General features: G+C 43.2%; 1 protein-coding gene across 3 annotated transcripts in view; it reads right to left on the reverse strand.

The window, feature by feature from the left end:
- Nucleotides 1–13547, reverse strand: part of LOC137384709 (copine-8) — a 445401-nt gene that overhangs the window by 13820 nt on the left and 418034 nt on the right. For all 3 annotated transcript variants that reach the window (XR_010977638.1, XM_068059014.1, XM_068059012.1), the window contains one exon: nt 7190–7263. Coding sequence is in view for 2 of the 3 variants with exons in the window: in XM_068059014.1 (XP_067915115.1) it covers nt 7190–7263 (74 nt within the window). In the remaining variant the exon portion in view is untranslated. The remainder of the gene's footprint in view (nt 1–7189; nt 7264–13547) is intronic.

The raw sequence follows: 13547 nt of genomic DNA on the forward strand, positions 1-13547 counted from the left end.
AATTACCAAACATGGCACTATAGGATAACAATACAACAGAGCATGCAGATAAGTCAGGTACATTTTGTAGAAAAATGGTATTATATGATCAAAATAATTTAATGGCAAAATTTGATTAAGCGGGCAATGTAGCATTAATGTTCTCAATACGTTATGGCAATTCAATTGTAGTTTACTTGAAGGAAATTATAAATGAATCAAAAACACAGAAGTTCACACTAATGATAAAGTGCAGTGATAGGACCTAACAATCCACTGATTACAATTTCTAAATATATGTAAATTTCTAAATCTTATTACTTGTAAATAAGTAACGCATTAGAGAAACTGTGTGGTTCAACCATTTTGTGGAACAAAACGGACATCTAGAGATTGTTACAAGGTTTATCTGAAGAAGGGAAAACTGCAGGGTGAGCATCTGGCTTTGGTAAAAGATCCAGACAGCAAATGAAAATCACATTTCTATTGTGACACACTGTTATTTGCAGGTTACCACCAAATACTTTAGAACGATTGAGGGTTTTCACTTTGATGAAATTCGAACAAAACACATCCTTACAAAAGATAGGCAATGTGGTGGTCCATTGTGGAAAAGTAACACCAGAGCTGCCTGAAGAACAGTCACTTCAAACTTACAGGAGACATCTTCGAAATTGTCAAGTACCTTGTGGGTAAAGCAGTAATTTTTTTCCATTTCCATATAGAGACATTATGTACAAGTATTGTACAATTGCATCATGGAACACTTTAAACAGTTATTCCCATTAAGTGGCTAAATTATCTATCTGAAGTATGAACAGAACATCATTACATTTACGTGCAAGTCATAATCGGTCTGTTTTCTTTTATTACCATTGACTAATTCCAATTTGCAAATATCACTCATTAGGAATATTACACGTAACTGCCATTTCCAATTGCAGTTGTTATATAAGTAAGTGAATGTCTAACTTCTTTTTTACATAAACATAAAACACAGTCCATATTCAGTCACATTCCATTTACTTGACAGAGTTGACAGTTTGCTATTTTTCAAAAGTATTTTAACAAGTGCAGCTCTACTGCACTGCTTGTGAGACTCACAAGGCACATTTTCACCCATGGAATAACATTTTTAAAAGTGAATTCTATTTTACTGTGGAGAACAGAAGCCAATCATAAATAGTATGATTAGTTCATGGAGCCTGGATGAGAAGAAGCGATCAGAGGAAGAGTCAAAGTAAATTGGCTCTGTAAGAGAACATTAAATAGGTCATTCTGAAAATGACACAGGCATGATGAGATTCTCAACATCACAGATGTAACGAATAGGAAATAGGCAATCTTTGTGATGGAGAGGATATGGGTAGCAAGGGTCAAATGGGACACCCGAGCAGGTGGATAGTCTGAACCAGTCCAACTGGTAGTGAGGCTTCCCTCTTTTCAAGTTAAAAATAGCAATTGCAGTGCATCTGGGACTGGATGGGCTGAATTTTACCAGCCCGATGTCGGGGGTTGAGGCAGGGGGGCCCGAAAAATACTTCCGTAAGAGGCCCGCCGCAAGCCTTGACGCTTGGAAGGCCCTGCCACATTTTACCGGCGGCGACCAGGCCTCCGAGCGGCCCCTGCCGCTCAGCGGCGGAGCCTTCGTTTTAATATTTAAATAAATGTAAAAACAAGCAAAAGCATTTAGCTTGTCCCGATGGCCGTCCCACACCGATATTCCAGCCAGTGGCCAGAAATCCCGTGCCTTCGGATCTCCATTTAGAGATCCGAGGCATGACACTGGTGGGAAGGGGGGAGGGTGGAGGAGTGGATTTTTCAGAGGAGTGGGGGGGGGGGGGGGTGGTGCGAGCTGCAAAAGGCAACGCGATTGGTTGTGGGGATGGTGGGAAGGGGTTGAGGGTCAAAGGGAATAAAGTACGGGTGGGAAAATTTGGTTGGGAAGAAAAGTTTTTTTTGGTGGGATAGGCCCAAAAATAAACTGTGTGGTCATTGTGGGGGTGGGAGAGGGGCTTCCAGCTTTTATTTAATTTTTGTAACTTAATGTGAACTGAATGTCTCTTTAAAAATTTAAATTCAACTGAAGGGCTTGAAGCCATTTAAAAATGGCGCCAGTGCCTGCACGGTGGCACCAGACGCCATTGCCAGGGAAGGAGCACCCGCCCCCTCTACACCATCGGGGCAGGCCTTCCACCCCCTCCATGTTCATGAGCTTCTGTGCGAAATATCGTGACGGCTCCATGGCGCACGTTTTGTGCGTGTGCTACACACTTTTTGAAGCTTGCTGCTATTAAAATCCAGTCCGATGTCTCACAAGGAGTCTAATAATACAGAGGCAATGGAGAGGGACTCCAGAGATAATGGGGCTGGGGTGGGGTTGGAACAGAAATAATTGCTGTTGATGCTCTGGAAACCATTTGATAGATAAGAATGGAACCAGGCGAGGGCCCATGCAGCTGGACAATAGAAGGGAGGAGCTGTAGGAGGATAGTGTGGTTAACTGGGTCAGAGGTTGTAGAGATGTCAAGATGGTTGAGAAAGAATAATGCACCATAGTCACCAAGGATGCTATTTGTGGCTTTGATTAAGGGTGTTCAGTCCTGTGACAAGGGTAGGAACCTGATTTGAGTGATTCAAACATGGAATTGCAGGAATGATGGACATGGCTCTGGAAAACAATACATTCAAAAGCTTTGCAGAGGAAATAGAGTTTAGAGATGTGCAAGGACAGAGGGGTCACAGGTGTGTTTTTTTGAAAACTGGGACAAATGATGGTGATTTTGAAAAGGCGACAGAACCTCAGGAGAGGAAGCCATTTACAATGCCACCTAGCATGGGGAGCAGGAAGGGCAGTTGGGTCAAGCAGTTCAGAGGGAATCTGTCCGTAACAATCATCAAGCCAAAACCAATAATACAAAATACAGGCAATTCCATTTACAGACTTGAGTTCTAAGTTGAAAACTGTATGTAACGGCATGTGGAAAATCTAAATCGTTCCAAAAATGGTCTCATCAGTGATTTATACATGGTTAGAATGACAACTGACACAGTGGACTGAATTTTACCAGCCCCTTGATGTGGGGGTCGTGGTGGGGTGTCCATAAAATACTCACGGGAACAGCCCGCCACGACCCCTGATGCCGAGAAGGGCTCACCGCATTTTACCGGCAGCGGCGAGGCTTCGGCGTGGAGGCAGGGCCTTCATATAAATATTTAAATCATGGAAAATAAATTTACATCTACTTACCTTGTCCCAGCAACCGTAGAGAGTTCCGAGGCAAGACACTGGTAGGGAGGGGGGAGGAGTGAAAATTTCAGGGCGGGAGAGGTGGGGGAGCAATGAAAACTGATTCAATTAGCTGAGGGGATGGTGGGAAGGATTGAAGGGTGAAGTTACAAAGTTTGGGGGCAAAGTTGATAATTAGGAAGAAGAGGTTTTCTGGTTGGTAAATAACATGAAATGGCCATGGGGGGGGGGGTGGGGGAGGGGCCTCGATATGTTAATAAAGTTTTCAATTTTAATTTGCACACAGAGTGATTTAAATATTTAAAGTACCGGTAAGGGCTTGAACCCCTTTAAAAATGGCACCGGCGCCTGTGTGGTGGCGCTGGACGCCATTGCCGGGGATGCAGCGGCTGCACCCTCTACATCATCAGGGGCAGCCGCTCCGCCCCCTCCATTTAAATGAACCCCCGCATGAAATATTGCGGGGGCTCAGCGGCGGCACCATCCGCACCTGAAGGCCACCGACTTCAAGCGCGCCGCCACGACGTGTGGCACGCTAATAAAAGTCAGTCCAGTAAAATATCCTCAAAATATATCCTAGGAATAAATTTGTTGACAACAGCTTCCTGTTGTGTGAATCTTTAATAAAAGTGTAATAATCTTGCCAAAATCCTTATCCTTTGTCACTCTTGTTAATGAATGCTCCTTTATCATGCACATTTTTGATATTTCCTGTACTACTGTGAAAACCTTGCATTAATCCGCAATAAAATCCATGCTATTTCTAACCTATCTGCCTAATTGGTTCTGGTGCCTAAATGCTTTTAATCAGTTGAGAAAAAGTACTGGAGAAACTTGAGGGACGAAAATCTGGGACCAGATGGCCTACATCCTAGGGTTCTGAAAGAGATAGCTGCAGAGATAGTGGATGCACTAGCTATGATTTTCCAGAATTACTTAGATTCAGGAATGGTCCAGTCAGATTGGAAGTTGGCAAATGTTGCACCGCTTTTCAAGAAAGGAGGTAAAGAAAACAGGGCCAGTTAGCCTAACACCAGTCGTTGGGAAGATGTTGGAAACTATTATTAAGGAAGTCTTAACATCGCACTTGGAAAGGCATACTTTGATTAGAACAAGTCAGTATGCTTTTACTTTGGTCGTAAAAATAGAAAAGCAGAATATTTTTTAAAAGATGTGAAACTGGTAAGTATTGATGTTCAGACAGACTTGGGGGTACTCGTATAAGGTTTGCACAAAGTTAACATGCAGGTGCAGCAGGCTATTAGGAAGGCAAGTGGCATGTTAGACTTTATTGCAAGGGGATTGGAGTACAGGAATAAAGAAGTCTTACTAAAATTGTACAGGGCTTTGGTGAGACTGCACCTGAAATACTGTCTGCAGTTTTGGTCTCCACATTTAAGAAAGGATACACTTGCACTGGAGGCAGTGCAGCGAAGATTTACTAAATTGGTCCCTGGGATGAGGGGGTTGTCCTATGATGAGAGGCTGAGTAAATTGGGCCTATATTCTCTGGAGTTTAGAAGAATGAGAGACGATCTAATTGAAACATACAAGATTCTGAAAGGGCTTGATAGGGTAGAAGCTGAGAGATTGTTCCCACTGGTCAGGGAATCTAGAACACAGGAAGACAGTTTCAGGATAAGGGGGCAATCATTTAGGATTAAGATGAGGAGCAATGACTTCACTCAAAGGGTTGTTAATCTTTGGAATTCTCTACCCCAGAGGGTTGTGGATGCTCCATCATTGAATACATTCAAGGCAGGGATAGATAGATTTTTAGTCTTGCAGGGAATCAAAGGATATGGGGAGCGGGCAGGAAAGTGGAATTGAAGCCCAAGATCAGCCATGATCATATTGAATGGCGGAGCAGGCTCAATGGGCCAGATGGTCTACTTCTGCTCCTATTTCTTGTGTTCTTAATCTTCCTTTTACCCTCTTCAAGGGTTAAGGCCAGCTTCCTAATATTGATGGTTATTGCTCTGATCCTAATGTTATTCCAATTAAGAGATTGTTTTTGCATCTGTAAATGAATTCATGGACTATAAATACCACAATACTCTCTCAGTTCAGTGAGAAGCGATGTTTCTCAGTTGAAAGAGCTAAAATACTGTCCCATTAATAATTTAGAGCACAGAAAAATTAACTGCCAAATGAAAAAGCAACCCATTACAAGGGGAATTTCTAGACAGGATTTTTCATTATGATTTTACTATTATGCTACTGTTGAATAATAAATTACAAGAAGAAAAATCAAGTTATGAAGGATTCAGTTTCTTGCGAATATTTAATTAGAATCTGTGTCTTAGTTTCAGGCAAATTGGTCTAACCTCACCACTTCCCACTGACCCCCCAACCGACTCTCCCAGGGATCATCCTGCACTGACACCAATGAGCTTTTGTGGGTCAGAGAGAAATTAAATAACTTGTCCAAAAAATTTGGGTTGAAATCTAGAGGAGTTCAGAGCACAACACTTGGCATGAGCACCCACCCCAGGACCATTGGTGAGGTAGAATGGGTCCATGCCAGGTTTGTAGCCTAAGTCCCTGGATTTTTGGAACAATGGCCGGACTTTTACATCCCACCCCCCCTCCCCCCAACATACAGACTGGTGGCGGGGTGAGGGAGGGGGGGTGTAAAATTGAGTGGGAGGCAGGGGTTGGGGAGTGCTGGGAGGAGGTCGTTCCTGACCCCATCCCGCCCCCAACTGCAGTTTTACCTTGAGTGGTGCAAAACGGTCCGCCCGCCCAGGCCAATCAACTGCCACTTAAGGGCCTCCTGTCGCAGCCAGATGGAAAAGTCCCAAGAACCCCGTCTGGTAAAACCAGGCAGCTTTCTTGTGGGCTGTGGGGGTGGCCCACCTGATTGGGCACATCCCCCCACCCCCTTGCCTCACCAGGGCTCAGCTGATTTTTTACGGCTTCGCCAGGGACAATGACCTGAGTTCTGGGCTGTCCTTCCTGTTGCCTCCGACGGCTAGTTGTAGTCCCAGCAGTGCCCACCGCTCCCGCTGGCGCTGCTGGGACTAAAAACTGCTGGCCCGCTGATTGGCTGGCAGCTCCATTAGGTGGGACTTCCTGTTTCATGTCGGTAGAAGTCTCGTCCAAAACCAATTAAGGGCCTGGGGAGCGAGAAACCCTGGCCTGGCTCCCCAGGCCCGGTGGAGGCGGGCTCACCACCGACTTTTCGGCCAGTGGGCGCGGCCTTCCGCCCAGTGTAAAATTCCAGCCAACATTTTCATTGGTTTCCTCTTGATAGCAGGACTCCCACTCACAGCCTGCCATGTGTATGTAATGAGCCCCATCCCAGAAAAAGGACTGGAAAAGCAGTTGTACTGCTCAATGACACCCGCAAACAGCCAGTTCAGAGCGGATGTCATACAAGCCCGTGAACAATTCATCTCTTTAGAATCTCAGTGAGTGTACGGTCATGGAAAAAGAAACTTAGAAAAATTTGGAGAAGGGAAGAGAAATTGCTTTAATAAAATATCAAGTGTTATACTATATTATTGCCTCATTATATTTGCAGAATGAAAAAAATTTGCATTCGCTTGTGCATTCAGTGATCAAATAGGAAAATTATTGTAATGACTTTCAAATGAATACAGACAGTTTTTACATAAAGAAAATTTTGTATAAGTGTCTGTGTCTTTGGCCTCTTTATCTCGAGAGACAATGGGTAAGCGCCTGGAGGTGGTCAGTGGTGTGTGGAGCAGCACCTGGAGTGACTATAAAGGCTAATTCGAGAGTGACAGGCTCTTCCACAGGTGCTGCAGAAAAATTTGTTTGTCGGGGCTGTTACACAGTTGGCTCTCCCCTTGCGCTTCTGTCTTTTTTCCTGCCAACTGCGAAGTCTCTTCGACTCACCACACTTTATGTGTGGTGTATTAGAATAAAAGTTCACATAATCATTGAATTATGTAGTAATTGTGCATTTCTATACCATAATCTTTAAAATCTTACCTGAACGATATCTCTCTCAGCGTATCTTCCTCTTGATGATATCCTAATCTCATCCCCGTCTAATTCCTCCATTGCTGCAAAAAAATCATGATTGATGTAAGAATACAGATTTGTTTTCACATTATTCTAATACAGAATAAAGACAGAACAGCTAATATAGCTGAAATGGTTTAAACAGTATGCTCGCAAATCCTGTTTTTCCCCTCAATGATGCTAAAAACATTAGAGAATGAATTCTCTAATGAATGAATTAGAGCTGAAGTTATTATACTGTAAGGATAGGCTTTTACAACGCAGACTTTTGTTCACAGAAGTTGCTGTATGTCTCCATGAATACTGTACTTTGCCCACGTGACTATGCTTTGTGTTTGTGAATTGATCGTGGGCACCAGGAGGCTATTCAAATGCAAAGGTCAACACTGCTAAGCCTGATTCTGTCCTCACCTTATGTTTACACATGTGTATTACCAGCATGAACTGGAATCAAAGCATTGTCCAGTACAGAAGTGCTGGTTCGTTGGTAGAGCTATTCAATTGCACTGCCCTGTTCTTTCCCAAAAGCCCTGTACATGTTTTCCCTTCAAGCGTTTATCCAGTTCTCTTTGGAATGTGATTACTGAATTCGCTTCCACCACCCTTTCAGGTAGTGCATTCCCGATCACAACGTGATGTGTAAAATGAAACGTTTCCTCATATCACCTCTGGTCCTTTTGAGAATCACCTTTAAATCTGGGTCCTCTGGTTAATGACACTTCCGCTACTGGAGATGGTTTCTCCTTATTTACTCTATCAAAACCCTTTTTGGACACCTATATCAAATCTCCTCTTAACCTTCTCTGCTCTAAGGACATCATTAGCTTCTCTAGTCTCTCCACATAGCTGAAGTACCTCATCCCTGGTACCATTCAAGTACAGTGGCACAGTGGTTAGCACTGCAGCCTCACAGCTCCAGCGACCCGGGTTCAATTCCAGGTACTACCTGTGTGGAGTTTGCAAGTTCTCCCTGTGTTTGCGTGGGTTTCCTCCGGGTGCTCCGGTTTCCTCCCACAAGCCAAAAGACTTGCAGGTTGGTAGGTAAATTGGCCATTATAAATTGCCCCTAGTATAGGTAGGTGGTAGGGAAATATAGGGACAGGTGGGGATGTGGTAGAAATATGGGATTAGTGTAGGATTAGTACAAATGGGTGGTTGATGGTCGGCACAGACTCAGTGGGCTGAAGGGCCTGTTTCAGTGCTGTATCTCTAAACTAAACATAAATCTCTTCTGCGCTCTCTCCAAGGCCTCAACATTCTTTTTAAAAGTGTGGTGCCCAGACTTGAACACAGTACTCCAGCTGAGGCCTAACCAGAGTTTTATAAAGGTTTAGCATAACATCTTGTACTCTATTCCTTTAACAACCTTCTCAACTTGTCCTGCCACCTTCAAAGATTTGTGCACTTCGGCCCCCAATCTGTCTGCTCCTGCACCCTTTAAAATTGAACCATTTAGTTGATATTGTCTCTCCTCATTTTATCTACCAAAGTATATCACTTGACACTTCTCTGTGTTAAATTTCATCTGCTATGTGTCTGCCCATTTCACCAGTCTATAAGCTCCTGAAGACTGTTACTATCCTCCTCATTGTTTACTACATTTCCAGACTTTGTGTCATCTGCAAACTTTGAAATTATGTCCTGTATACCCAATTCCAGGTCATTGATATATATCAAAAAGAGCAGTGATCCTTACACTGATCCCCGAGGGATGATTTGATGAAAGATCATTGACCTGAAACACTGGATGAATTTTATCAGCGCGCTGCGCTCCACAGTGGCGCACAGTGAAAGCGGTGGCCTTCCAACACGGAAGTGCCGCCGCCAAGCGCCCACGATATTATGTACGGGGGCTTATTTAAATGGAGGCGCTGGCGCCATTTTTAAAGGGCTTCAAACCCTTCAGTGACATTTAAATTTTTAAAGGGCCCGGTCTCCGGGAAATAAAAATAAAATTTTAATTCAACTTTAAATTCCATCTCCCACCCCACCATGGGTAATCTATCTATAAATTGCCCTCTCCCCCCAGAAAAAACGTTTATGGATATCCCAAACTTTCCACCCCATAATTTGTTCCCTTTGACCCTCAATCCCCTCCCACCATCCCTGCAACCAATAATAAATGCTTTCCCTGCTCCCCCCACCCTCCTGCCCTAATAATTTTATTCCTCCCCCTCCTCACCAGTGTCTCGCCTCGGAGTTCCGAAGGTGTGCGAGTCGTGTCCGGTGAGCCGTAAAATTGGCGTGGGACGGTCACCATCGGCAGGTAAGTTCACTTAAATGTTAATTAGCTTCATTTTAATATTGTAATGAAGGTCCCACTGCTTGGCGGTGAGGGAGCCCTACCGAGGCCTCGCCACCACTGGTAATATCTGGCGGGCCCTTCCCGGCGTCGTGGGTCGAGGCAGGCTGCTCCTGTTAGCATTTTACAGGCCTCCCTGCCGCGACCCACGAGGTGGAGGGGCTGATAAAATTCAGCCCATTAACTCTATTTCTCTCTCCTCAGCTGCTGCCTGACCCGCTGAGTATTTCCAGAATTTTTTGTTTCTATTATTTATTAATTTTTACCTCATGCCCTCTGCCTCTACAAGAAGATCTTTTTGGTCCCTAATAGGCCTCATCCTTCCTTTAACCACCCTTCTGCTATTTATATGTTTATAAAAGACTTTTTGGTTCCCTTTTACGTTATCAACTAATCTGTTCTTCTACATTCTCTTTGCCCTCATTTCTTTTTTAGATCTCTGTACTGTCTGTGTTCAGATTGGTTCTCTACTGTATCATGAACCTTTTGTTATAATCTTCCCTTCTTTGTCTCAGTTTAATCTCTGTAGCCTGGGTTTCCACTGGCTTGCGGTGGATTTTTCAGAGCAATTTTCCAGAAATTAGTGAAACCAGTGCAAAAGATCGCAGAATTTTGAGCACAAACTACATCCAACACAAATCGAGTTTCTGCAATCTTTTCCACTAGTTTGAAGAACATCGTGCTAGAAGTCAGCCCCACCCACAAAACTGGCCACGCTCGCAGGTCAAAATAATCACCATGGTGAGTTTCTGCTAATTGCGCCCATACATGGGCCTTCGAGGAGGTTCTAAAAATTAAGCTTTATTTTAGGCTCAAGGACACCATTAGGTGCATTTTAAAAGCTTTTGATTTTTTTTAATTTACTGAAAAAAGACAATTGTCCACCAAAACAACTAGCAAATGGTTCTGAATAGTTTTGTAAAGTAATTTTCAGTTATTTAAATTGGATTACTTATTTTGTAGTGATAACTCCATTTTCAGCTGTAGTAATCAAACTGCAGCAAATTACCACTCTTAAATATATCAAGGAATTTTTTTTTTTAAAACAAAAATTGTTTAAAAAAAAAATTAATTTCTAAAATGCTGATTACACTGCTTCATGACAGATTTTACTTTTGGCGATTTGAGAATGGATCTCAGCAGAAACCTGAGAAAGAGAAATTTCTCAAATCTAGTGTAATTTTGGGTGCAATTTGCGCCCAGTTCACCAGCTGCTCCCAAAGCAGAAACCTTCAGTCATCCAGGGATTCTAACTTTGGATGCCTTTCTTTCCTCCCTCATTGGAATTGGTCTACTCCGTACCCATCTCATCTTTGAAGGCCTCCCTTTGTTCTATTACTGTTTTGTTTACCAATTTTAAATTCCAATCTACCTCAGCCAGATCTCTTTGCCACTCATTGAAATTAGCCATCCTCCAGTTAAGCATTTTTAACTCTTGATTGTTCCTTATCTTTTTCCATAACCATTATAAAGCTGATGATATTATGATCACTGATTCTCTAATGCTCCCCATCTGAAACATGCTCCACTTGCCCCACTCCATACCCCAGAATTAGATCTTCCTTCCTCGTTGGGATGCAAACATACTGATCAAGAAAGTTCTCTTGTACAAAACTCAGGAATTTCTCAGCCTCTTTGCCTTTTGCATGGCTATTATCCCAGTCTATATTAGGATAACTGAAGTCTTCCTGTAGCTTTTGCACCTGTCTGTAATTTGCCCACAAATTTGCTCCTCTATCTTTCTCACATTATTTGGTGGCCTATAGTATGCACCCACTAGTGTAATAGTGTAATTGTTCTTTAATTCTAACCAAATATATTCTGCATTTGACTCCTCAATTACATCATCCCTCTCCAGTGGTATAACAGTTCCTTTGCTCAAATCTGACACACCCCTCCCTCCTTTTTTATTTCTTCTCTATCTTTCCTGAATTCTTTGCAGCCAGCAATGTTGTTCCCAATCTTCCTCCTCTTTAAGCCTGGTCTCTAATAGTGCCATTTGGTGAGCCTTCAGTTCCCCAACCTTACTTACCACCTTACGTATGCAGATGCACTCCAAACATATCTTAGACTGTGTTGCATTTGCCCCCTGCCTGATCCCTTCTATTTCTGAACTATTCTTTACTCTGTGCACCTTGCTTCTCCACTCTAATATTTCATCCTGGTGCACCTCCCCCTGCCAAATTAGTCTAATCCATCCCCACAGTACTAGTTATCCTTCCTGCGAGGACATTGGTCCCAGCTTTGTTAAACGCATTTTGGGCAGGTCCCTCCTGCCCCAGAGCTCGTGACAATGCCCCAGGAATCTTAAACCCACCTGCACCATTTCTTCATCACACATTAACCTGTCTTATACGACTATTCATATACTCACTCGCTTGTGGCACTGCGAGTAATCCAGAGATTACTACCTTTGAGGTCCTGCTCTTTAATTTCCTCACTAGCTCCTGAAACTCTGACTGCAAGATTTCATGCCTTTTTCTTCCCACATGGACCACAACTTCTGGCTGTTGCCCCTCCCCCTTGAAAATGTTCTGTACCCTCTCAGTGATGTCCTATTGGATAAAAATCAATAGCAAGAACAGTAACCGATTTTTCTCTCCCAAACCCAGGAGCAATAAGGTCTGTTCTATTGCCTTATTGCCTCTGCTCCCCAAAACAGCTGACATTATGGATCGGGATCAAAACTGGGTTCTTTTGGATCTTTATAACTCAACTACTCACTGAATAAAATTGCTAAGCCATAGGGGGAGCCTCAGAAGACACAGACTCAAAGGCTGAATACAGCAATTTCTGGTATGCCAAGTTCACGTGTCATTCAAGTGTCAAGTGCTTGACAGAGGTCAATAAAAGAAGCTCATTTCAAACAAAGTTGGGGTGCTACAGCTTCCATGTACAGACAATGGTACCTAATTTAAGGGTGCCATGATATTATAGGGGCAAATGCGGGCTAATTAAAAAAAAACAATATGGATTTCTTAAAGGATCATCATACTTAACTAACTTGCTGGAGTTTTTTGAAGGGTAACTGATAGGGTTGATGAGGGCAATGATGTTGATGTGGTGTACATGGACTTTCAAAAGGCATTTAATACACTGCCACACAACGGACCTGTGAGCAAAGTTATAACTCATGGAATAAACGGGACAGTAGCAATACGGATACTAAAATGGCTGAGCACAGAAAACAAAGAGTAGTGGTTAATGGATGTTTTTTGGGCTGGAGTAAGGTTTGTAGTGGAGTTTCCCAGGGGTCAGTGTTGGGACCCTTGCTTTTCCTGATATGTATTAATGACCTAGACCTTGGTGCACAGGGCACAATTTCAAAGTTTGTAGATGATATGAAGCTTGTAAACCTACATAGAAACATAGAAAATAGGAGCAGGAGTAGGCCCTTCGGGCCTGCTCCGCCAATTAAAAAAGATCATGGCTGATCGCCTAATTCAGTACCCTGTTCCCGCTTTCTCCCCATATCCCTTGATCCCTTTGGCATTAAGAAATATATCTATCTCCTTCTTGAATATATTTAATGATTTGGCCTCCATTGCCTTCTGTGGTAGAGAATTCCACAGGTTCACCACCCTCTGAGTGAAGAAATTTCTCCTCATCTCAGTTCTAAATGGCATACCCTGTATCCTGAGATTTTAACCCTTCTTCTGGCTCCCCAGCCATGGGAACATCCACCCTGCTTCTAGCCTGTCTAGTCCTGTTAGAATTTTATAGGTTTCTATGAGATACCCTCTCATTCTTCTAAACTGTAGTGAATATAGGCCTAGGCGTCCCAATCTCTCCTCATACGTCAATCCTGCCATCCCAGGAATCAGCCTAGTAAATCTTCTTTGCACTCCCTCCATGGCAAGAACATCCTTCCTCAGATAAGGAGACCAAAACTGCACACCATACTCCAGATGTGGTCTCACCAAGGCCCTGTATAACTGCAGTAAGACATCCTTGCTCCTGTACTCAAATCTTTTTGCAAAGCATTGTGAACTGTGAGGAAGATAGTGTAGAACTTCAAAAGGA

The sequence above is a fragment of the Heterodontus francisci genome, chromosome 27 (assembly GCF_036365525.1).
Source record: "Heterodontus francisci isolate sHetFra1 chromosome 27, sHetFra1.hap1, whole genome shotgun sequence".
NCBI classification, from domain to species: domain Eukaryota; kingdom Metazoa; phylum Chordata; class Chondrichthyes; order Heterodontiformes; family Heterodontidae; genus Heterodontus; species Heterodontus francisci.